General features: G+C 36.6%; 1 protein-coding gene across 1 annotated transcript in view; it reads left to right on the plus strand.

Moving 5' to 3' along the window:
- The first annotated feature begins 17,364 nt into the window (after positions 1-17,364).
- LOC118857686 (DNA polymerase zeta catalytic subunit-like) overlaps positions 17,365-26,106 on the plus strand; it is a 175,865-nt gene continuing 167,123 nt past the window's right edge. The window contains 3 exon segments of the mRNA XM_036768260.1: positions 17,365-17,420; positions 18,646-18,754; positions 20,866-21,072. Of these exon segments, the coding sequence (XP_036624155.1) occupies positions 17,365-17,420; positions 18,646-18,754; positions 20,866-21,072 (372 nt within the window).

Consider the following 26,106-nt stretch of genomic DNA (forward strand, 5'->3'; position numbering starts at 1 on the left):
AATGGAGAAGGTCTCCCCCTCCCCTTATCCTATTCTCCTTCTTTAGATTTATAGATGTCACCTCAGTTGTAATCATTAACTAAGGGAAAGGGAATTGGAGTTTCTGTGCCTCAATTTCCTGGTTCTCTGTCTAGCTTTCATGCTCAGATTATAAGCCTACCTCCTAGCCAATGGTGAGAAGGGTCAGAGGTGGGCAGTAATTCTCTTGTGTTAGGTATGATTATGGGTGCTTTGCCCCTTGTAAAGTGCCTCCCTTGCTGGATTTGTTCTAGCGGGGAATGCCCAATTCTCAAGAATTGAATAAAATTTATTTCTGTTCCCACCCTGAGATGGCTCCTTATTATAAATTTAACTGGTGAGGGTCTTTCATCCCACACAGGCATGGTGTCATAGTGTCATGGAATGGAGTGACTTTTGTCAAGGTAATTTTGGCATATGAATAAAAATTCTTTGCCATAACTAAATTGATGTACAGCTAATGTGCAGATATTGCTGAATTATATGAAAAACAGAAACACTAGGCTTGACTGCAGCATTGTGTCTCAGTGAGGGCTAGGGCAAGTTAGAGGTCTAAGACTCTCCTAACCTCAGCAGTAACTTTAACATAGCCACCTAAAAAAGGACATTTTTTTATACTGTAACACTAAATTTCACACATGTAGCAAATAGATTTTTTTTAAAGATTAATTTGTTCCTTCCAGTGGAAAGTAATCATTTATGGATTCAACTCTAAATTTATGGATCATTGCCCTTTACTGGAATCCAGTGTATTTATACACATCCAAAGTGGTGCTTGATAAGTTATAAAACATGAGCATAATATTATTTAATGTTAATCCTACCACTTCTTCTTTATGTTTAAAATTTAAGTTAAAAATTATCTTGGAATTATTTGATTTTTTTATTTCTTTTAGGCTTAAAGTACAAATCATTCTTAAAATAGACATCTTTCCTCATATAGAGATGGATAGTTAGAGATATAGGAAATAGAATGAGAGAGATGGAGTTTGTTCATGAGACCCTGAATCTCATTTATGTGCCTCTTCAGTTCTCCTTCCCTGGTACAGCAAAGCAGATGATTAGAGACTAGGAACCTGTAGCCCTAGGATTTATTGTACTTTATTTAACTACAAGCTTTGTTCTCCACTGTGTTGGTAACCAAAAATTGGCTCCTTAGCACTTAGTCCACAAGTGCCCTTGACTAGTTTGGCTTTTTCCCCTGAACTGAATGCTGTTTGTATGTTGGATTGGAGTAAGCTTGTCGGCCCCTTCACCTTGCTTCCCTTGCTCAAGCTGATCGAAAGAACCTGTGCTTTCCCGGTCAACCCCTTCACCTTGCTTAAGCAGATCGAAATAACCTGTGCTTTCCCTGAGAACCTTACACCCCCGCAGAAGCCGGATGGTTAAAAACAGCTTCCGTTGGAGCCAGAGGCTGCTACAGCTACAGCCACAGCCGAAGCTGAAGCAGGAGCTGCTGGTAGCAGAGCTGACCTACGGGAGGAAGCTGAACAAGGACTTGAGGCCAGTGGGTAATCTTTTTACCATAGAGGGGAAGCATGTATATGATTTTGCTTTACATCATCATGCTTCTCTGTGGCCTCCTGGTTACTCTTGTGAGGCGGACTTATTGGGCCTGGAAGCTTTTGATCAATATGTCAAAATGGGGATGCTGGTTCATGGGTTGGTTACTGTGGAGCCTAAATATATGCTTTGATTCTTCTGCCTCCTACTTTGAGAGTTTCTTATATCCGGCAGTTCCGAACCTTTCAGACATATATATGATCCTCTTTGAGATTATAAACTCTGCCCTCCTAATACACCCACTCATTGAATCATAAAGTCATTGGTTCTAAAACTAGGCTGGATGCTTAGATATCATCTGGCTCAGCTCTGTTCAGTTCAATTCAATTTTAAAAAGTCATGTGCCAACTTTGTGCAAAGCACAGGAATAATTGAGGAATGTGAGGCCTCAAGAGGCCAAGTCAGCTTCCAAGGCCAGGTGAGTTCTTAGGGGTCAGCCGGGCCCAGAAGGGAGCTTCATTCAGCAAAACAATGAAGTGGGAGCATCCGAAACTCAGTGATGTAAGTTGAGCATAAGGAATTCTTACGTATTAAGAATTAAGAAAAACTGACATTTTTTACTGCTACAAGTACTGAAAGAGTTTGTGGTGTATTATTTCTTAGGGACTTCCAAGGAGAGAATTGCCTGAACCAATTTAAATGTGATCTACTTATAAGCAAAGAAGTGGATTCCTTTAAAAATCTCTTCTACTAGAATTTTGTTCTATTCAGCCTTTCTAAGAATATCTCTTGTTGCCTCTTATCTAACACTATTTTTAAAAATGTGTACCTGCAATTTGACCCAGTGCAGACTTTTTATTAAAAAAAAGTGAAAAATGAGCAATTTTATAATTCTAGAACCATTTTTCTGTACCTTTTGTTGGAATGGTTAAAACTAACATGCATTACTGTAATGGTAATTTAAATTTGAAGATCTTTCCCACCCATTAATAGGCCCATGTGATCTGCTTACATCACAGGAAGCCTAAGTCACATGTGGTGGGAGGAGCTTGCTAAACAAGAGGAACAGGAAAGGGTGGAACACGAAATGCTCAGAGCAGTTAGAGGGAGAGAGTAGACACAGGAGTGATAGCTATTCTGTGAGTATGTTTGTGGGAAGGCCCCAGCAGGGGAGCAGAAGGCTAATGGGATGGTGAGGCTTCATGCTGTTATACTGTGTTTTAAGTTCCTTGCTGTTATGATAAAGTGGGCTTATTTTGAGAGTTGGTTGCTGCTTGGATGGGTTGGACTTATTTGGTCCTCTGCTGTCTGAATGAAGGTTTACTTCTTCTACCTTCTATATGGAAAATCTCTCATATTTTGTGTTACAGAACTACATAGGCATATTTGCAATTATTGTTGATATTGTGTTTATTGCCTTGGTGATACAATTACTTTGAACATATCTCTTAAATCTCATCTTCACCATTAACATGGTTTTAGGTTTTCATTCCTTCTGGAATTTTCATAAATTCTCCCTAGTCTTGACTAATTGAAATGATTTTTTGGCATCACCAAATTTTGTCACCTCACTATTCACCTCCTCTTTCAGATTGCTAATGAATATAGGCCGGAGGGGATGGCTTAGTGATCTAAGCATCACATTTGAAATACCTAGAGTCCCTGGAACTGCAGGTTTGAATGTCAGCAGAGTCAACCCAGCTCTTCATTCTTCCAAGGTAGATAAATGGTGTTCCATGCAGATCATTGTGTGGGATCATTAGAATGAGACCTTAAAAACTGAGGTTTGGCACAAGTGGTATAGATCCCGTGTTGCTTTATGAAAGAGTGGGGGTTTTCCCAGAATTCCTGAATAAAACTATCCCTTGCTCTTGTTAAATATATATAAACTATTGCGCACTTGAAGCCACCTTCCACCCCCTCAGAGGCTCTTCATTGTTCATAATAATATTATGTACATTTTATGTATACTTGCAGACTCCTTTAAGAACAAAGCCCTCTTCAAAAAAGAAGTATAATGTAATTATTTTATATTGAACACTACTAGTCCTGCAGCCACTGTATTGTGGCCCATATTTCCAATTCCAGAGCATTGGCTATTTGTTATATTTTGTGTTTTCTATTTAATTGTTTAAAACATTGCAATGTAAGGTATTTATTTTTTTTTTCCTTTATGATAGCCTTCTGTCCCCAGAAAGGGGTACTGCCAAGAATGCTGGAAGAAATTTTAAAAACTAGGTTCGTGGTGAAGCAATCTACAAAAGCATACAAACAGGACAGAGCTCTTTCACAACTGCTCAATGAATGTCAGCTCAGACTCAAACTTATAGCAAATGTCGCATATGGTTATACGTCTGCTAACTATTCTGGGAGGATGCCATGCATTGAGGTAAGTGAGGCAGAAATGTAGCTGCTTTTTCCAAGGAAACAGTCTGTAAAGCAGCTTTTGTGGCTGAAAAGAGTTGTATTCACTATGGTGTACTGAGTTTACATGATTTTGTTTTTGGAGGACATAAGGCTGTAGGAGTAAGAAAAGATATACATGTTATGGAAGCAGGAGGCCAAGACCCCTCCTCAGGGTGTCCTTAGACTACTTCCACAATTTCCTATTTTTCTTCCTTGTTTCCCTTTTTATTTTTTGCAATCTATCTGGGAACACTGTGAATAAAACGTTGCCTGGCAGGAGCCTGCCATAAGGTGGCAGGATCAACACAAAGGTAGCTGCTACTCTTTGATCCTATTCCTGAATCATACTTAGACTTGGCAAAGACAATTGGCATATTTCTGGTGGCTACAAATGCTTTTTAACACTATATGTTGACACTTCGATCTTTGAAATCCAAGCATCATTAACATGTTTGATAGCTACCATCTCTAAAGATTATCACTTGAAACCCTATCAGTCTAACTATTTATACTAAAATTTTTGTAGATATAAATTGTAAACTGAATCAAGTTGCCAATTCAAAGACCACTTTATACAAATACAAATTTTATTCAGAGCTCAAAAAATTTTACAAAAGAATTTGAGAAATGAAAGGAATTACTGTACTTGTTCTAAATGTCCACAACTCTAAATCCCTACAAAAAATGTAATTATATTTATGGCCTTATATGGCATCCTCAACTGGAATTCTTTTTCAATATTTGTTACTTGATTTAATATTCTATTATAAGACAATTTGAAAACAAGTTTTAAAATATTATTCACAATAATCATTCTCAATCTGATTTAATCAATCTAACTTAAGTTTTATTGCAAAATGAGAAAGGCTTTCTTTATGTGACTTTTGAAACAATGAGCAGAATTATAAAGTTTGATTTACATATTAAAGCCTTTTGTTTTAAAAAAAATTCTACTGAAAAGTGCAAAAAATGTTCCTTTTTTGTAGAATATAATCAGGCAACTTTGCCCATATCTCAGGTTTAATGTGCGTTAGAACTGGAACAGGAAACTTATATATTCTCCTTAATTTACTTATCATTGAAGCCTCATTACTGTGCTTTTAATTAGCATGTTTCCAAGGTACAATATCATTTTTTAATGTCAAGCCCTGTCAATCATTAAAGTAAACACTAAGTATTAACAATGTGCCAGGGCACATATGTAGCAAAGGCTTAAACACTAATGATCTAAATCTAATATTCCTTTGTGTATTTTCCAGCATACTAAATTAGCATGAATATATTCCTTGTGAAAAATATTTCTAATATTAAAATGCCTTCTAAAAAGTACAGAAGTAACCAACTCCTATAACCTATTTTTCAATTTCAGCATTATCTTTATCTAATATTAGTAGAAATTATCATGCAATACCAGGGAGAGTGATCGTTTAGAAAATTCCCTAGTATGTTTTGTGAAAAGAACAACAGAATATTCTAGCTAAAGCACTAATCAGCTAGCCTTGTAATCTTTAAATGAGTCATTTTATCTTTCTTTTTTTGTCTGTTAAATGAGAATTGAACTACTTGATCTTCAAGGTCCCTTCCAACTCTTAGGATTCAACAAAAGTGTTTCATGGAGCGTAGTGGATCATATTCTCAGGTGTCCTGTAATTGTCCTGAGGTTGAATATAAATACAAAGCTTGTGGTGTAGAGAGATGCCAGTTTGAATGAAGTTACATCCTTAAATATATTGCTTTCGGAAGTTCCTGCATATCACATTCATTGTGCTATAATTAAATTTTACAATTTATGCAACAAGTTTTTCCTAATATTATGGGATTGCCTATCTGGCTAAATAGCAAGGTAATTAAATATAATTACAGATAAATTTGAGTCATTAATTTGATAAGGAAAGTTCATTCTTCCAAATATTCTATGTTAGGAGCAGTATTAAGTACAAACCTTTATATTTAGCTGCACTTAATAGTTTGTGCTTTGAACCCCTTAGAAGAAAGGTATTACATTAACATAATGCTTACTTATTGCTGATAACACCTATTAACTTTTGATCCAATAAATCCACTGTTTTATAAACATTAACTCTTTGGACCAGATTGTACTAAGAGAATTAACTCTTCTTTTTATATTTAAGTGAAGTAACTGGGGTGCTTATTTCAGGTTACAAGGGTATTGACATTGAGTCACTACCACTAAAACCAGTTAATTTAGCTCATCTCCAAGTGTGAAGCTTTTCTTTCTTTTTGTATCCATGTGATCCTTTTGATCACATGTTTGTCTCCTTCCATAAAAAGTGCATAGGTGGGCCTAACTTGGCACTAAAAGCCAAGAATCCCAGCCCATCAGCCATCTGCCCCCCCTTTGGAGCAAAGGAGTTCTAGAATGTGGTAGATACTGGAAGAATGGGGAAGTAGAGCATGAGTGGAATATAAGGTTAATGAGGGGTTTTTATTTGTTTTCCAGTTTTTAAAATGCAAAGTGATTAAGATATTTCATCCAATGACACAAGAGATGGATATGACTAGAACTGGAGAGAACAGTTTTTCCTCAAAGTAACCTTTATACCTGCACTCTTTGGTCCACTAAGTTCATATCCCCAATTTTCTGTCAAAATAAGGCCTGGATAAGGCAGAATGAAGTCTTCTTTTTGGACCCCTGCAGACTGGAATGGGTTCACTGGCATTGACCCAATGCCAGAAGCACTTGATAGGAATTCACTTTTCCACCTAAGAAAGTGAATTCACCAGTTCACATGAGCAAAAGCAAGGCTTTGTGGCTCTCAGAGTGACTAGGCACATTGTCAGCACTGCTCACAGATGCTGTCCCCACACCAGTAAGTCAGTAAACATTTATTAAGCACCTACTGTGTGACCAGGCACTTTGCTAAGCACTAGCCCTTTCCCTCAAGGAACTCATCATCTAATTGGGGAGACAACAAGCAAACAAATACATACAAACAAGTTATATACAGATTAAATAGGAAATAATTAAGAGAGGGAAAAGCACTAGAATTGAGAGGGGCCGGAAAAGGCTTCCTCCAGAAGATGGGATTTTAGTTGGAACTTAAAGAAAACCAGTAAAATCAGTAGGCAAAGAATGAGGAGGGAAAGCATTTCAGGTATGGAAAACAGCCAAAGAAATTGCCCAGCGCTGACGGATGGAGTATCTTGTTCATGGAACAGCCAGGAGGCCAGTGTCACTGGATCACAGGGCACAATGCAGGAAATAAGGTGTAAGAAGACTGGAAAGATAGGAGCTGGATAAATCATAAAGGGTTTTGAGTGCCAAAAGAATTTGTATTTGATCCAGGAAGTGATAGGGAGACACTGGAGTTGATTGAGTAGTTGGGTGATGTGACTGGACCTGTACTTTGGAAAAATCACTTTAGTGGCTGAGTGGGGGATGAATTGGATAGGGGAGAGACCTCTTGAGGCAGACAGACCCACCAACAGCTATTGCCATAGTCCAGGCATGAGATGATGAAGTCCTGCCACACAGTGACGGTGGTGTCAGAGGAAAGAAGGGGGAATATTTGAGAGGTGTTCCAAAGGTAAAATCAACAGACTTTGGCAACAGATTGGATATGGGAAGTGAGAGATAGTGAGCAGTTGAGGGTGACATATAGGTTGTGAGCCTGAGGGATTGAGAGGTTGGTGATGGCCTCTACAAGGTAGGAGGAGGGAAGGGTTTAGGGGAAAAAATAATGAATCCCATTTTGGACATGTTGAGTTTAAAGATGTCTACTGGACATTCAGTTCAAGATGTCTGAAAGGCAATTGGAGATACAAACTGGAGGTCAGCAGAGAGTTGGGGCAGGATAGATAGAAAGAATCATCAACATAGATATGGTAACCAAATTCATGGGAGCTGATGAGATCACCAAATGTAGCAGTGTAGACAGAGAAGAACAGAAGGCCCAAGACATAACCCTGGAGAGACACTCATGGTTAGAGGGCATGATCTGGATAAGGATCTAGCAAAAGAGACAAAGAAGGAACAAATAGGTAGGAGGAGAGTTTAAAAACTAAGTGGTTCCCTGCAAACCTAAAGAGAAGACAATGTCAAGGAAGAGAGAGTTATCAAGTGTCAGGGGCTGCAGAGAGGTCCAGGAGAATGAGGATTGAGAAAAGGCCATTGGATTTTTCAACTAAAAGGTCATTGATAACTTTGGAGAGACCAGTTTTGTTGGGAAGATAAGGTTGGAAGCCAGAATGTCAGGAGTTAAGAAGAGAATGAGAGGAAAGTGGAGGCATCTATTGTAAATGACCTTTCTGAGTAACAAAAAAGAGCAGAAGAGATATAGGACATGACACCTTCAAGTGAAAACACATATTTCTTACCAGTTCTTTGATGAAGTTGCTGACAAGAACATAAACAAGAGCATGTGATCTTATGCTGACAAGCTTCTACCTACCCTAGTCTATGCAACTGCCTGCCAACTTCTTCTATGGCCTAAACAATAAAGGTTATGTGAGGCTCCTAGGTTTTCCAAGAAGTCTTTAAATTCCTCTTTAACCTGCACGTGAAAAGAAATGTGGAATTCCAGCACTATTTCAACAGGGCTTCAAGCAAAAGTTTCATCAAACACCTAATTTAAAAAACAGTTGACCTGATCCTGAATTTTAATTGGCTTTCTTTATTTTACCATTGCCTTTGTGCTTATTTCTATCTGATCATATTATTTCTCAGATCACTATCATGTTTTAGTAGATAACAAACTTAGCAATGTTGTCCTATGAACTTAGATTCCCTTAAAAGTAATGGAAAAAAGGGAGTAGAAAATTAAAGGTAAATTTTGCTGATTTTTCTTTTTTGTGGCATTTTTTGAGGGATTTTCACTCATTGCACTTTCCCTGAATCTTTGTATGCACTGACCATGGAGGACAGTACTTACTCCCACGGACAGTCTATACATATGGACACATTAGTGTCTATTAAACTTTTCCAAAGTGTGAAATGAGTAATATACAATCAAAATGTACATGAAGCTGCAAAGAATTCAAAAACTTCAACAGGGGAAAATAATTTCTTATCCCATTTTATACATATACATACATACACAGATACTTTTATATAAAATTATAGTTAGAATGTGAGCAAAAGAAGGCACATGTTTCTGTATATGCATACATATCCCCAAAAGCTGTCAGTACTATATGGATTTTACCTAATTTCTTATGACTTTTGTATCAACAGTGCTGTAGTAGTAACAGCTATCTCATCTCCTGATGTACCGCAAGGTGCTTCTATTTTTTTTTTGAAAGGGGGTCAGGAGCTGTGATTCTATCAAGTGTGGGAAATTCTCATCACTTCTGCAGTTCTTCAGTTTATCTACAACATATTCTCAGAAAGATGCATGAGGTTCTGAGAAGTCAAGTGCCTTGTCCATGGTCAAACTGCTAGTTTGTCAGGGGTAGCATTTGAATGAATGCAGGTTTTCCTGACTCCCAAACCATCCCTCTCACCATACCCCTGTGCTGCTGATTCAGCTTTTTTCATTACATAATGCTTCATAATTCATGAAGGCGGAGTCATAACTTGTAGGGAGATTTTCATCAACAAAAGTTGACAAAAAAAGGAGTTTCTGTTTACAAGTGAGGATTTTGTTTACCTCTGTGTTTCCTAAGTATTACAATTAGTTAAGGTTTTATGATGTCTTCTTTTCTACTTTGCTGATATATCTTTCTGGTGAGCAATTCTTATGTTTGTTTCATCACTTAAATAGATTGTTATCTCCTAACAAAGAGTGTATGTGTTCTTTCTTTTGTATGTCTGCCCAGAACACTTAGTACAGTACTCTGTACATAGAAATTCATTAATTGTATGTTGATTGATGGAACTGACCATTGGTTAATTGAATTAAAATAGTCTTTGAAAACTAATTTTATCCATTTGTTTTTCAGCATGCTAGATCTTAGCCTTTAGTTAGGTGATGATTTGCATCCCTTTTATTAGTTTCTAAAAGATTTGAAAAGAAACATTTGGTTTTTTTCTTTGCTCCCCAACTCTATATTTATCTTTGTCCAACCCAAATTTTATTTACCCAACAGGTATATGATGTTAATTCTTTACTGTGTAGTTATAAACTTGCTTTTTGGTTTTATTTCAGTGTTTGTTCCCTTTGGTCCACATCCTTTTGTTTCTCTTAGATTGTAAACTCCTAGAGAGCATTTTGGGTAGCTAGGTGGCACAGGGCACAGAGAGATTCATCTTCCTGAGTTCACATCTGGCCTCAGTCACTTACTACTTGTGTGGGCAAGTCACTTAACCCTGTTTGCCTCCATTCCTCATCGGCAAAATGAGTTGCAGAAGGAAATGACAAGCCACTCCAGTACCTTTGCCAAGAAAACCCCAAATGGGGTCACAAAGAATAGGACACGACTGAAAGCAACTGAACAACAACAAATGAGGATGTTTTATAGAGTGCCTAGCACAGTGACAGATTTAAACACTTTTGGGGGGTAATAAAATTTCTTTTCTGTAAGATAGGTGTCATATCACAGAGATACAGTAAAGATTATGCATATATAATAGAGTTTAGGGATCATGGGTAATAAGTACAGTAAAAGATAATGGATCAGTTATAAAACAAAATTCTATTGATGACAATAATACATATTTTCTCTCTTTTTATCTAATTTGTGCTGAATGAGGACAGTTTTTTGGTTTCATTTCTCAGCTTTCTTTAAAGCAGTTAAATTTGGCTTTTGTTCAAAATGCCAATGACTTATGCTAAAGTTATTTTAACAGATTATCCTAATATATTTGTACTTTCAGGTTGGTGATAGTATTGTTCACAAAGCTAGGGAAACCTTGGAATGAACTATGAAATGGGTGAATGATTCAAAGAAATGTCATGCAAGAGTTGTATATGGTGATGCTGATAGGTAATGATTTATTAAAATAAGTCTCTTAAAGTAGTCATCTGTTTGAAATGATTTAAAGGTAGGTCTTGCTGAAAGTAGGAACCTATCAAAGTCCCTTCCAGCCTGAATAATCCTATGATAGGGATTGGTCCCTTTTGTAGTTTATCAGGGATCATTTTATCATTTGGCAAAACAGGACTAATAAGACATGACTGATAACACAAATTTAATCTATGAAACTAAATGCTGAGTTGGTCCCCACTCATATTTGGAGTCACTGAAATTTTTAGGTTGAGTAAGTGATAGCAAAGAGCCTTCTCTGCCCATTGCTTATAGAGATATGAGGAATGAAACCATAGAATTTTTCATCTGTAATCAGAATACATTTTTGTGCCATTTTCAAGGTAATGTGAAGATATAATAAATCAGTAAGAAAAACCATAAATCTCTATATGTACCATATTTATTCATGTAATGGCCACACTTTTTCTGTTGTTTTTGTTAGTCCAAAATACAATCTTACAATCATTTTGGAAATACAGCTACAACAGGAATAATATGCTTCTGCTCCTCATTTAGCGAGGCATGTGTTTTCAGTTGCTTTTTCAGCAATGGTAATAGATTTACAATAATCAATTGCCACTTTAGACTTGCAAGCTTTTCTGGAACCAATAGGAGGTATGAAGGGATCACTCAGATCACTCAGATACATTATGCACGAGAGCAGATATCTTTTCCTCCAAGTTCAGGAAAAGCTCTCCAACTGTTCCTGTAAATGCTACCTAACAATCTTTCTCTGAATCTGTCCAAAACCCAATCTCTTCTTCAAGTAGTAAACATCTGAAAATACTAAATGCCCAGAGGAAGCTGCTCCTTAAAAGAATCATTTTATAATGTGAATAATTTCCCTATTTTTCTATATTTTTAAAATATGTTCAATTCAATAAATATTTACTAAGCTCCTGTTATGTGGAAGGCTGATGCTAGGTATTGAGAATACACAAAAATGAAACTAGTCCAAAAGGAATTGACATTCTGCTAGTGAGAAAGTCTTCCCAACAGTGCAGAAACTAGGAATTTTTGCACCTAAAGCAAGCATTGCAAACCACATCGAGCACAAGGAACACAAAAGGTACCCTTAGTTGAGGTATACAGTGGGACTCAGCCATCTCCTCACACACAAATTTCCCAAGGAATATTTCATTATATATTTTGTTAAGTATTTCCCAATTATAGTTTGATCTGGTTTGGTCCAATCCTGTGGGCCCTTATGTTTGATACTTCTGATTTGGACTTTTGCAGAAGACCAGTAGTAAAGGAGAATCCACAGTCTCAGAGGCAGTGGATTCCATTTTCAGATAACTTTAATTGTCAGATAAGTGTAGTAGAACAAGATTTATCCCTCTTTCCCCCAGTCCCTGTTCCTGCCACATCTTTTCTTCCCCAATTCCTTCACACTGTCTTTGTATGGTGTGATATTAAGGCCTTTTACCATTCTGCTTGCCTTTCTCTTTTCTTTCTCCATCTTGTCAGTATCATTCCTCACCCAAAACTGAGACAGCATCCCAGAAGTGAGCTGACCAGGGCACAGTGGGTCCCATAGGGGTGAGACTAACACTTCCCCCTCTGAGGTCCTGTGCTTCTGGTATTTTCGGGTTTTTTTTTGCTATTATCCAAGTTGTCTTAAGTTTTTTGTTTTTTGGTTGTTTTTTTTATTTTGTCTCCTGTATCATCCTGATAGCATGGAGCTTAGTTTCAGCCACTGAAATCTCCACATCTTTTGCAGATTAACTGATGATTGGCTGTGCCATTCTCACCATCCTATTCTTGTGAAGTGGATTTTTTGACCTTGAGTAATACTTTATATCAGAGCTTCTTAGCCTTCTTTGGAATCCGTGAATAAACTTCAGTGGATCCTTGAACTTGGTTTTTGTTTTTTAATATTTTGATAACTGTACTTCCATAATAATTGCTTTCCTTTATAATTCCATGTATTGTATTTTATTCATTTAAAAACATTATTCTGAGGTGTCTATAGGCTTCCCCAGACTGCCCAATGGGCCCAGGAAAGAAAAAATGTTAAGAACTCCAGTTTTACATTAATCTCTATTAAATTTCATCTTATTCAATTTGGCTCAGCATTCGGGCCTGTGAACATATTTTTGCATCTTGACCCTCATGCACTCAGTAGCTTTCCTTCCCATATTGCACCATTTGCTAACTGGAGGGGCATAGCAGCACAGTGCAATGACAGGAGCACCATGTGTGGAATCAGGACCTGTGTTTGGAACTGATTTGTGACATTTACTGACCCGTGACCTTAGGTAAATCATTTCTAGCCTCTCTGAATCTCAGTTTCCAATTCTGTAAAAATGAAAGGGTTTAGATGGAATTTCTAAAATTTCTTTCAGCTTAAAATCTATAATATTATCACCTTTTATCCTGGTCAAGATTAAATAGAATAAGACCAAACACATGTCCCTGGACCACCCCCCTACAGACTTAAAACCAAGTTGATATCAAGTTGATATTTTAAAAATATAGAAAAATAGGGAAATTATTCACATTATAAAATGATTCTTTTAAGGAGCAGCTTCCTCTGGGCATTTAGTATTTTCAGATAATTACTACTTGACATTATTGACAATTTTTTGGATCTGGACGTTCAACCAAGTTCCAAAACCACCTATTGTTTAGCCTAGTTTAGCCCAAATTTCATGCAAATAATTGTTCTGAGAATTATATCACAGGGGTCTTGTGCTTACCAACAAACTACCAGGAAACACCCCAAATTTGCTTACATCATATGCCTGCCTTGCTTTCATTAAACACATTTCTATTCTTGAAAATCATTCTCCCAGAAGTTGTTAATAATGCAAGTGTCACTGTGACTACTTCTGTCCATTGAACTGGTTTTGTGCCATATAATTTTATGGCCTGGGAAAAGAGGATATTGACTGGTTGACTAATACATAACTTCGTGCTAACCAAGAGCTATAGGAAATAGGTCCATGAAAGTAAGAGGTGTACATGATTTCCTGCTTCCTCTCATGATCCTACGCCCTGTATATTTTAATTTTAAAGTTGCCAATATTGATACCTACTACAAATATTTTTATTTAGACTTGGAGATATAACACATAGGGTTTGAAATGTCCTTTGTTTTTAAGGATTCCATTAAATCATAATATTTTTGTCATCTTATAAAGAGTTTTCATGGCATTTGAAGATGTGACATATTGTTCAGGTCCCTTGTCACACAATTCACAGCCATCTTAATTTTCAAGAGACACTGTATGATCTCATACCTTTCTTTATCTGGGATCATTGTAAGTGTCATAATCAAAGGCTACCAGATTGGGGGTTCTTAATGAGTGAGTCTAGTCACTGACCACACTGGATATTTACAGAGTAGTCTACAGTAACTTAAAGCTAAGCCGTGTCCAAGAGAAGAGGCACTGATTTTCATATGCCAGACAAAATTCAGATTGTGGTTCCTAAAAAAAACTGTGTTTGAGTTAAAAACATATTTGGATTGGAGAATTTTCAGATTTTTTGTAAGCTTTCAGAAGTCAGCAATAGGTTACAATATGTATCTGGTTCATCTAAGGTCAATTCTCACTTCCATTTCTAAAACCATTTGCAGTGAACCATCATTACTCCTGTGAATGTGTCCCTTCAGAGTGATTATTGTAACCTATGTCACAGACTAGCTGCCTCACTATGAACAACAAGTACAGATTATTTAAGAGGAAAGTAAAACCTCAGTGTATGTAGGCAGTCTATTACAGGGGAGGACACACTGTTGGGGGGAGGTATTCCCCACATTAGCAGAAAGTTTAATCTGAAAGCTCTCATACCAGAAATTTTTGAGAGAATGTGAAGGGCAGTAATAGTCATGAGACTGATATCAGGTTTACCCATTGAGGAAGGGGGGAATTTGAAAGAGAAAAGGAAATGAAGAATGTTCCTTGGGTCCTATTGAGGTCGATAGGTACTGAAATACAGTGTCCACTATGGAGTTACTTTGGTATGTAGTAAAATGGCACTACCTCTGGTGTTTTGTTTGGGGAAAGGAGGAATTCCCTTAATTAGAAGACCACAGGAGAAAGCATCCGTTAGTGCTTTAATAAGTAAAAGTTTACTTAGGATCATTATCAACAAAGTTTTCAGGGGGAAGAGCATGCAAAGAAAAAAAATCTATTCAAATAACACATTTGTCCAGATATAAGTTTCTATGCAAAAAGTTGTTCTCAAACTTTTCCCAGTAACTTGGTCAGCAGTTGAAACAATGAAAAATATGAAAAATGGCATTAAGACAAACAGAAATATCAGGAAACTGGTGTAAATCAGGGAGAAAGAAAAGGTCCCTCATTTGAGCAGAGGGAATAACTTTACAAATACTTAAGTGGCTAAGGATACTTGATGCAGTTAAGGATTCAACATGACATTTCTCTTACATCAGAAATAAACTTAAAATGATATTTCGTTCTGGGAAGAAGAAGCAGGAGGAGGAGGAGGAGAAGAAGGAGAAAGAGAAGAAGATAGTTAATTCATCTCTTGAGAGCTAAACTGATAGGTTGGTCTCCTATGGTGAGCTGCACACAAACTTGGAAAATGAGATGCTGAGAAAACTTCAGCCCTTCAGGACACAGCCTAGCTTTAGGTTAGATAGATTTCACCATTTCAAACTCCATTCTATATGATTAATAAAGTATAAAATTCAGATCAAGTCAATAACTTTTGCTTCCAAAGTGAAATTAGATCCTGACATCTCTTTCTTTAATATCCCTCCTAACCATTGCTTAACTAATAGGCAGCAGTCACCTAGTTTGTTTAGCCATGGAGTTTGTCAAAGTAAAAGAAGGGGCTTTATCAGTTCCCCAGTTCTTTTAAACCAACAAAAATCCCCAAATCTTTTAAACCAACAAAAAGCTATTTGGATTCTAGTACTATAATAATTCAATTAATGCAAGAGATTTATCTCCCAAACATTAAAGAACTAACCCTGAAGGTTTGTTTTAAATGCTGTCTCTTCCTACTGTCCTCACCTTGATACAGTACTTGGCATTTATCTTTGATACAATACAGTTAATCATACAACTGAGATTTATCCTTGAGTTTATGTAATCTACTACATGCCTCCCACATCCACACCATGGATTATAAATACGATGTGATACAGAAAGAGCAAAATTCACTTCTATTTCTAATGATGGATTGTAGTCCACCAAAACTAGCCATTCTGATTTTCTGTTAGTAGTTTTTATCCATGACCTTGGCCTCATACCTTTTCTTTATAGTCATTCCTATTCCTCCACACTTAGTTATCTTTATGATCCTTAACTATGTATATCTAAAGCCTTAACTTTGTACTTAATGACTCTCCACTGACCTTTGTGTGGTTGAAATAGAAATATCAGTTATCTTGAAGATCTGTAACCAAAGAGTATACCATGAGCAGTCAAGAAAGGCATGTTTAAGCATTAAAGTTCATACATGGGAGAAGTTATTCATTAAAGTTAGGAAAAGTTAGGAGATCTATTATTCAGGAATGATGTTTTCAAGAAGATATTTCCTAACAGTTATTTCCTAATTACATTACTCTGTTTTAATGCCCTTAGTATAGTTGTACTACTGAAAGGAGCCACTAAGGAACAGTTTTTTAAAATTGGTCAGGAGAATGCTGAAGCTGTTCCTGCTACCATCCCTAAACCAGTAAAATTGAAGTTTGAAAAGGTAAGAAGAAATCTGTTCTCATGCAACACTAATATTCCCACATGAGCAACAGATTTCTAATTTAATAGACCCAATTTCAGGACCGATCCTATGTATCTCTAAAACTTTAAAACCCTTTTAAAATTGATGTTCTTAATATATTTTTTCTCTTCATTATTTCAGTGGTGCTTTTATGTAGGCAAAAATCTGATTATAGGACTAAAGCTTAATGTGAATGTTACCCAAAAAATTGCTATTGAGCCCCGAACTATAATAATAGCTCATGTTTATGTAGCACCTTAAGGTTTACACAACACTGAGGAAAAACTGGCACTCCCTGCTCTCAAGGACCATATAATCTAGAAACAGATATATATACATTCAAGTGATTACTTTATAGGACAATATGTGATAAGTGCCGTGCTAGTGATGTAGAGAAAATACAAAGTACAAACAGGGAAGGAGAATCACAGATCACAGCAGGCTGAGGTTATTGGGGAATACATCATAGAAGAAATGGGAAGGGACTTGGGTCCTCAGGGGTGGCTGGGATTTCAGTAGCCTGAAATGGACTGAAATCATTACTGCCACTGCTTGGGAAAGGTCTGCCTAGGCAAAAGGCATTTCAGGAAAAGACAAACTATGACTAAAAGCAAGAAAGCACTATCCGTTGGAGAAGAGCAAATACTGCAAATAGACTATAGTTCCTGTGGAGGAAGAATGGGAGACAAGACTAGAACGATTACCTGTTTGTGGCCAGATTGTGGGAATAAGGAGACGAGAGGGCCAGACCAAGGAGTTTTCTTATTGTCAGTGGAGAGCCATTAAAAATGAACTATTGATCGAGGGAGTGACATGTTCAAAGCAACACATGTGGAAGCCTGTCATGATGGTAGCATGGATCGGAATAAGTAACTGGACAAGAGCTAGGAAAGCCAGTTAGGAGGCAATCACAAAATTCCAGCAATCAAGTAATAAGAATCTGAACTGGGGTGATGGCAATACAGTTAAAATGTAAGGAACAAATGGAGAAGACGTGGAGAAATGAAAGGAACAAATGGAGAAGGAAGAATCAGCAGGACACAGCGATTAATTGAATGGCAGGAATGAAGAAGAGGGAGAAACCAAAGATTACCCTCAAGCTTTGAGCCTAATTAACTAGGACAATTAATAGAAATGGGGCAGTAATGATGGAGGAGCTGCTTTAGGCATTGATGAGTTCAATTTTGTACATGTTGGGTTTAAAGTGTGGGACAGAAATATAAATGCAAATGTTCAGCAAATTACTGTAAATGCAGAATTGGATATTAGAGGAAAAGCCAGTGATGGAGCTAAAGATATGGGGATTACCCACCCAAAAAAAGTGATATTTGAAGCCATAGAACTACCACAGAACACTTTGAGTTTTATTTATTATAACTTCGATCTTGTTGGCTTGAAACACAATCTTAGATTTTATTTTAATCAGATATTTTCCAAGACTTAGAAAAATTTAACTGCAATAAGTTAGCTCTTTTAATTCATCTAAAACAAAATATGTAATCTGAACAAATTGTACCATCCATATATCCATAAATGTTTTCTATATTTGTCAGGCATTTGTCAGTAGAACAGTAATTATATATTTGGGAGTTATTACTTTGTTATGTAATGGTCTTTACCCTTTTTTAAAAAAAGCATCTGTGGAATGAATAACAGCATTTTATCCAGTTTATTTGAAAATTCTAGAATAAGGCATTTAAGAAGTTATATACAATCTCTTTTTAGTATTTAATATGGAAAGGTATATAGTGAGTATTTCAGATGCTCTATATAAAATGAGTCTTAAAAATAATGATTTATGATGAAAACACTATCTTATATTGAGTCAAAGTTGAACATTTTTAATGTATGAGCTTCAATGCAAATTTTTGCCCATTAATCCTAGATGTGGGTCATGAGAAGTATTTAAATAAAGTTTAAATATTTGAAACATTTGTTATTAGTAGGCTCTTAATATGTACTGACTGGCAAAATGCATTAGTATTTCAATATGATTGAAAAAGCATTTCCAGTGGAATTAATAATAGAGCCTTTAAATTCTTGATTATAATTGTGATATCAGTCCACTTGATTTATGTTTTGATTTTTTTCCAGGTTTGATGAATTTAAATTTGGCTGTACATCTCTAAGAGTGCCTCCAGATTTACTTTACCAAATTAGGCATGATATCACAGTGTCACCAAATGGAGTGGCTTTTGTCAAGGTAATTTTGGCACATAAATAAAGATTCTTTCCCATAGCTAAATTGATGTACAGTTAATGTACAGATATGCTGAATTATATGAAAAATAGAAACATTACACTTGATCTGAGCATTGTGTCTCAGCAAGGGCTAGGACAAGTCAGAGGTCTAAGACTCTCCTAACCTTGGCAGTAACTTTAAAATAGCTACCTAAAAAAGGACTCTTTTTTTCCCTGTATTGTAACACTAAATTCCACTTGTGTAGCAAATAGATTTTTGGAAAGATAAATTTGTTCCTTCCAGTGGAAAATAATCTTTTATGGATTCATCTCTAAATTTATGGATCATTGCCCTTTACCGGAATCAGTGTATACACATAGAAAGTGGTACTCGATAAGTTATAAAAGATGAGCATAATACTATTTAATGTCAATCCTGACACTTCTTTATTCTTATAATTTAAATTAAAAATTATCTTGAAATTATTTGGGTTTTTATGTGTTGTAGGCTTAAAGTACAAATCACTCTCGAATAGACCTATCTTTCCTCGTATACAGATGGATATCAGTGAGAGTGAGAATGAAAAGGAGAGAGATTTGAGAAATGGAATTTGTTCATGAGACCCTGAACATCATTTGCCTCTTCAGTTCTGTTGCCCTGCTACAGAAAAGCAAATGATTAAAGACTAGGGATCACTAGCCCTAGAATTTATTATACTTTACTGAGCTCCAAGCTTTGTTCCCCACTCATTGAATCATAAAGTTGTTGGTTTTAAAACTAGGCAAGAAGCTCAGATATCATCTGGCTCAGCTCTGTCCAATTCAATTCAATTAAAATAATGTCAATTGCCTATTTTGTACAGTGTGTAGGAATAACTGAGGAGTGTGAGTCCTCAAGAGGCCAAGTCAGCTTCCAAGGCCATGTGAGTTCTTAGAGGTGAGCCAGGCCCAGAAGGGAGTTTCATTCAGCAGAACAATGAAGTGAGAGCATCTTAAACTCAGTGATGTAGGTTAAGCCTAAGGAATTCTTATGTATTAAGAAATCCCTTACATTTTTTAGTACAACAAGTTACCAAAAGGGTTTGTGGTGTATTCTTTCTTAGGGACTTTCAAGAAGAGAATCGCCTGAATTGGTTTAAATGTGCTCTACTTATAAGCAAACAAATGGAGTCCTTTAAAAATCTCTCCTACTAGAGTTTTGTTCTGTGCAGCCTTTCTAAGAATATCATAGATTGCTTCTTTCTAACAGTATTTTTTAAAATGTGTACCTGTAATTTGACCTAGTGTAGACTTTTTATGAAAAAGTGAAAAATGAGCAATTTTATAATTCTGGAACCATTTTCCTGTGCCTTTAGCTTGAATGGTTAAAACTAACAAGCATTACTTTGCACATATCTCTCAAATCTCATCTTCACCATTAATATTGTTTTATGTTTTTCATTCCTTCTGGAGTTTTCATAAATTCTCCCTAGTCTTGACTAATTCAAATGATTTTTTGGCATCAGCAAATTTTGTCACCTCACTATTCATCCCCTCTTCCAGATTGCTAATAAATATAGGCCGGAGGGGATGGCTTAGTGATCTAAGCATCACATTTGAAATACCTAGAGTCCCTGGAACTGCAGGTTTGAATGTCAGCAGAGTCAACCCAACTCTTCATTCTTCCAAGGTAGATAAATGGCGTTCCATGCAGATCACTGTGTGGGATCATTAGAATGAGACCTTAAAAACTGAGGTTTGGCACAAGTGGTATAGATCCCATGTTGCTTTATGAAAGAGTGGGGGTTTTCCCAGAATTCCTGAATAAAACTTCCCTTTGCCCTTGTTAAAATATATATAAACTATTGCGCACTTGAAGCCACCTTCCACCCCCTCAGAGGCTCTTCATTGTTCATAATAATATTATGTACATTTTATGTATACTTTCAGACTCCTTTAAGGACAAAGCCCTCTTCAAAAAGAAGTATAATGTAATTATTTTATATTGAAGACTTCTAGTCCTGCAGCCACTGTACTGTGACCCATATTTCCAATTCAAGAGCACTGGCCATTTGTTATACTTTGTGTTTTCTATTTAATTGTTTAAACCAGTGCAATGTAAAGTATTTAAATTTTTTTTTTCTTTTGCAATAGCCATCAGTCAGGAAGGGGGTACTGCCAAGAATGCTGGAAGAAATTTTAAAGACTAGGTTCGTGGTGAAGCAATCTATGAAAGCATACAAGCAAGACAGAGCTCTTTCACGAATGCTCCATGCACGTCAGCTTGGACTCAAACTTATAGCAAATGTCACATTTGGTTATACGTCTGCTAACTATTCTGGGAGGATGCCATGCATTGAGGTAAGTGAGGCAGAAATGTAGCTGCTTTTTCCAAGGAAACAGTCTGTAAAGCTTTTGTGGCTGAAAAGAGTTGTATTCACTGTGGTGTACCAAGTTTACATGATTTTGTTTTTGGAGGACATAGGGCTGTAGGAGTAAGAAAAGAGACGCATGTTAAGGAAGCAGGAGGCCAAGACCCCTTCTCAGAGTGCCCTTAGACTACTTCCTCAGTTTCCTATTTTTCTTCCTTTTTTCCCTTTTTTTCTTCAATATATCTGGGAATACTGTGAATGAAAGTTTGCCCAGTAGGAGCCTGGGTGGCAGGTGCCACAAGGTGGCAGGATCAACACAAAGGCAGCTGCCACTCTTTGATCCTATTCCTGAATCATACTTAGACTTGGCAAAGACAATTGGCATATTTCTGATGGCTACGAATGCTTTTTAACACTATATGATGACACTCAGGTCTTTGAAATCCAAGCATCATTAACATGTTTGATAGCTAGCTTCTTACCACATACCAAGTTATCACTGGCAACCCTATCAGTTAGCTATTTGTAGTAAACTTTTTATAGATATAAGTTGTAAACTGAATCAAGTCTCAAGTTCAAAGAACTCTATACAAATCTAAATTCTATTCAGAGCTCAAAAAAATTTTACAAAAGGATTTAAGAAATGAAAGGAATTACTATATTTGCTCTAAATGTCCACAACTCTAAATCCCTACAAAACATGTAATTATATTTATGGTTTTACATGGCATCTCAACTGGAATTCTATTTCAATCTTTGTTATTTTATTTAACATTTCCATTATGAAACACTTTGAAAACAACCTTTAAAATATTATTGAGGATAGTTATTCTCAATCTAATCAGTCTACCAAATTTAAATATTATTGGAAAAGGACAAAAGGCTTTCTTTTTGTGACTTTTGAAATAATGTGCAGAAGTGTATTGTAAAGTTTGATTTACATGCTACAGCCTTTGTATTTTTAAAAAATTCTATTGAAAAGTGCAAAAATAGTTCCTCTATTGTAGAATACAATCAGGCAACTTTTCCCATATCTCATGTTTAATGAATGTTAGAACTGAAACAGGAAAATTATATATTCTCTATAATTTACTTATCATTGAAGCCTCATTATTGTGCTTTTAATTAGCATGTTTCCAAGGTACAATATCATTTTTTAATGTCAAGCCCTGTCAAAATCATTAAAGTAAACACTCATTAAGTACTAACAATGTGCCAGGATGCACATGTAGCATAGGATTAAACACTAGTGATCTAAACACAATACTTCTTGGTACATTTTCCAGCATATTGAATTAGCATGACTATATTCCTGTGAAAGATTCTTCTAATATTAAAATGGCTTCTAAAAAGTACAGAAGTAACCAACTCCTACCACCTATTTTTCAATTTTAGCATTATTTTTATCTAATATTAGTAGAAATTATCATGGAATGCCAGGGAGAGTGATCTTTTAGAAAATTCCCTAGTATGTTTTGTGAAAAGAACAACAGACTATTCTAGCTAAAGCATTTCAGCCAGCCTTCTAATCTTTAAATGAGTCATTTTATCTTTCTTTCATTGTCTGTTAAACGAGAATTGAACTACTTGATCTCCAAGGTCCCTTCCAAATCTTAGGATTCAACAAAAGTGTTTCATGGAGAGTAGTGAATCATATCTCAGGTATCCTGTAATTGTCCTGAGTTTGAATGTAAATACAAAGCTTGTGTTGTAGAGATTCCTTAAATATATTGCTTTCAGAAGTACCTGAATGTTACATTCATTGTGCTACAATTAAATTTTACAATTTATGTAAAAAGTCTTTTTCTTTTTTTATTTCTTTGTGTTTTTTCTAATATTATGGGAATGACTATCTGGATTAATAGCAAAGTAATTAAATATTATTACAGAGAAATTTCAGTCATTGAATATAATAAGGAAAGTTCATTCTTCCAAGTATACCATGTTAGAAGAGATATTAAGTACAAACCTTTATATTTAGCTGAACTTCATACTTTGTGCTTTGAACCCCTTAGAAGAAAGGTATTACATAAACGTAATGCTTATTTATTGCTGATAACACCTATTAACCTTTGATCCAATAAATCCACTGTTTTATAAACATGAACTCTTTGGACCAGATTGTACTAAGAGAATTAACTCTTCTTTTTATATTTAGGTGAAGTAACTGGGGTGCTTATTTCAGGTTACAAGGTTATTGACATTGAGTCACTACCACTAAAACCAGCTAATTTAGCTCATCTCCAAATGTGAAGCTTTTCTTTCCCTTTGTATCCACGTGATGGATCACATGCTTGTCTCCTTCCATACAAAGGGCATAGGTGGGCCTAACTTGGCACTAAAAGCCAAGAATCCCAGCCCATCAGCCATCTGCCCCTCCTTTGGGGCAAAGGAGTTCTAGAATGTGGTAGATGCTGGAAGAATGGAGAAGTAGAGCATGAGTGGATATGAAACATAAGGTTAATGAGGGGTTTTTATTTGTTTTCCAGTTTTTAAAATATAGAGTGACTAGGATATTTCATCCAATGACACAAGAGATGGATATGACTAGAACTGGAGAGAATAATTTTTCCTCAAAGAAACCTTTATACCTGCACTCTTTGGTCCACTAAGTTCATATCCCCCATTTTCCGGCAAAATAAGGCCTGGATAAGGCAGGATGAAGTCTTCTTTTTGGACCCCTGCAGACTGGAATGGGTTCACAGGCATTGACACAATGCCAGAAGCACTTGATAGGAATTCACTTTTCCACCTAAGAAAGTGAACTCACCAGTTCACATGAGCAAAAGCAAGGCTTTGTGGCTCTCAGAGTGACTAGGCACATTGTCAGCACTGCTCACAGATGCTGTCCCCACACCAGTAAGTCAGTAAACATTTATTAAGCACCTACTGTGTGACCAGGCACTTTGCTAAGCACTAGCAGTAGAAAAAGAGATAAATGCCCTTTCCCTCAAGGAACTCATCATCTAATTGGGGAGACAACAAGCAAACAAATACATACAAACAAGTTACATAAAGGATTAATAGGAAAAAAATTAAGAGAAGGGAAAGCACTAGAATTAGGAGGTGCAGGAAAAGACTTCCTCCAGAAGGTGGGATTTTAGTTAGAACTTAAAGAAAACCAATAAAATCAGTAGGCAAAGAATGAGGAGAGAAAGCATTTCAGGTATGGAAAACAGCCAAAGAAATTGCCCAGTGCTGACGGATGGAGTATCTTGTACATGGAACAGCCAGGAGGCCAGTGCCACTGGATCACAGGGTACATGGCAGAGAATAAGGAGACTGGAATGGTAGGAGCTGGGTAGGTTATAAAGGTTTTGAGTGCCAAAAGAATTTGTATTTGATCCAGGAAGTGATAGGGAGACACTGGAGTTGATTGAGTAGTTGGGTGATGTGACTGGACCTGTACTTTGGAAAAATCACTTTAGTGGCTGAGTGGAGGATGAATTGGAGTGGGGAGAGACGTCTTGAGGCAGACAGACCCACCAACAGCTATTGCCATAGTCCAGGTAGGAGATGATGAAGTCCTGCCACACAGTGACGGTGGTGTCAGAGGAAAGAAGGGGGAATATTTGAGAGGTGTTCCAAAGGTAAAATCAACAGACTTTGGGAATGGATTGGATATGGGAAGTAAGAGATAGTGAGCAGTTGAGGGTGACATATAGGTTGTGAGCCTGAGGGATTGAGAGGTTGGTAATGCCCTCTACAACACTGGGGAAGGTCGGAGGAGGGGAGGGTTTAGGGGAAAAGATAATGAATCCCATTTTGGACATGTTGAGTTTAAAGATGTCTACTGGACATTCAGTTCAAGATGTCTGAAAGGCAATTGGAGATACAAACTGGAGGTCAGCAGAGAGTTTGGGGCAGGATAGATAGAAAGAATCATCAACATAGATAAGGCAACCAAATTCATGGGAGCTGATGAGATCACCAAATATAGCAGTGTAGATGGAGAAGAACAGAAGGCCCAAGACATACCCCTGGAGAGACACTCATGGTTAGAGGGCATGATCTGGAAGAGCATCTAGCAAGAGACTAAGAATTAGCAAATAGGTAGGAGGAGAACTTAGAGACTGAGTGGTTCCCTGAAAACCTAGAGAGAAGAGAGTATCAAGGAGTTATCAAGTGTCAGGGGCTGCAGAGAGGTCCAGGAGAATGAGGATTGAGAAAAGGCCACTGGATTTTTCAACTAAAAGATCATTGGTAACTTTGGAGAGACCAGTTTTGTTGGGAAGATAAGGTTGGAAGCAAGAATGTCAGGAGTTAAGAAAGAATGAGAGGAAAGTGGAGGCATCTATTGTAAATGACCTTTCTGAGTAACAAAAAAGAGCAGAAGAGATATAGGACACGACACCTTCAAGTGAAAACACATATTTCTTACCAATTCTTTGATGAAGTTGCTGACAAGAACATAAACAAAAGCATGTGATCTTATGCTGACAAGCTTCTACCTACCCTAGTCTATGCAACTGCCTGCCAACTTCTTCTATGGCCTAAACAATAAAGGTTATGTGAGGCTCCTAGGTTTTCCAAGAAGTCTTTAAATTCCTTTTTATAATGGATGTCAAAAAAAATGTGGAATTCCAGCACTAGTTAAATATGGCTTCAAGCAAAAGTTTCATCACACATATAATTTTAAAGACCAATTAACTTGATTCAGAATTGTAATAGGCTCTAATTTATTTTGACATTGCCTCTGTGCTTATTTCTACCTGATCATATTATTTCTCAGATCACTAGCACGTGGTAGTGGCTAACAAACTTAGATGTCATCCCACAAACTGAAGTTTCCTTAAAAGTAGTGAGGAAAAGGAGATAGAAAACTAAGGTAAATTTTGCTGATTTTTCTTTTTAGTTCTACTGAATAATTTTCATTCATTGGACTTTCCCTGGATTCTTGTATGTACTGAGCATATGGGACAGTACTTATTCCTGTTGCCAGTTTATAAATATGGACACATAAATGTCTATTAAATTTTCCAAAGTGTGCAATGAGTAATACACAACCAAAGTGTACATGAAG

This window comes from Trichosurus vulpecula, chromosome 7, assembly GCF_011100635.1.
Source record: "Trichosurus vulpecula isolate mTriVul1 chromosome 7, mTriVul1.pri, whole genome shotgun sequence".
NCBI lineage: Eukaryota > Metazoa > Chordata > Mammalia > Diprotodontia > Phalangeridae > Trichosurus > Trichosurus vulpecula.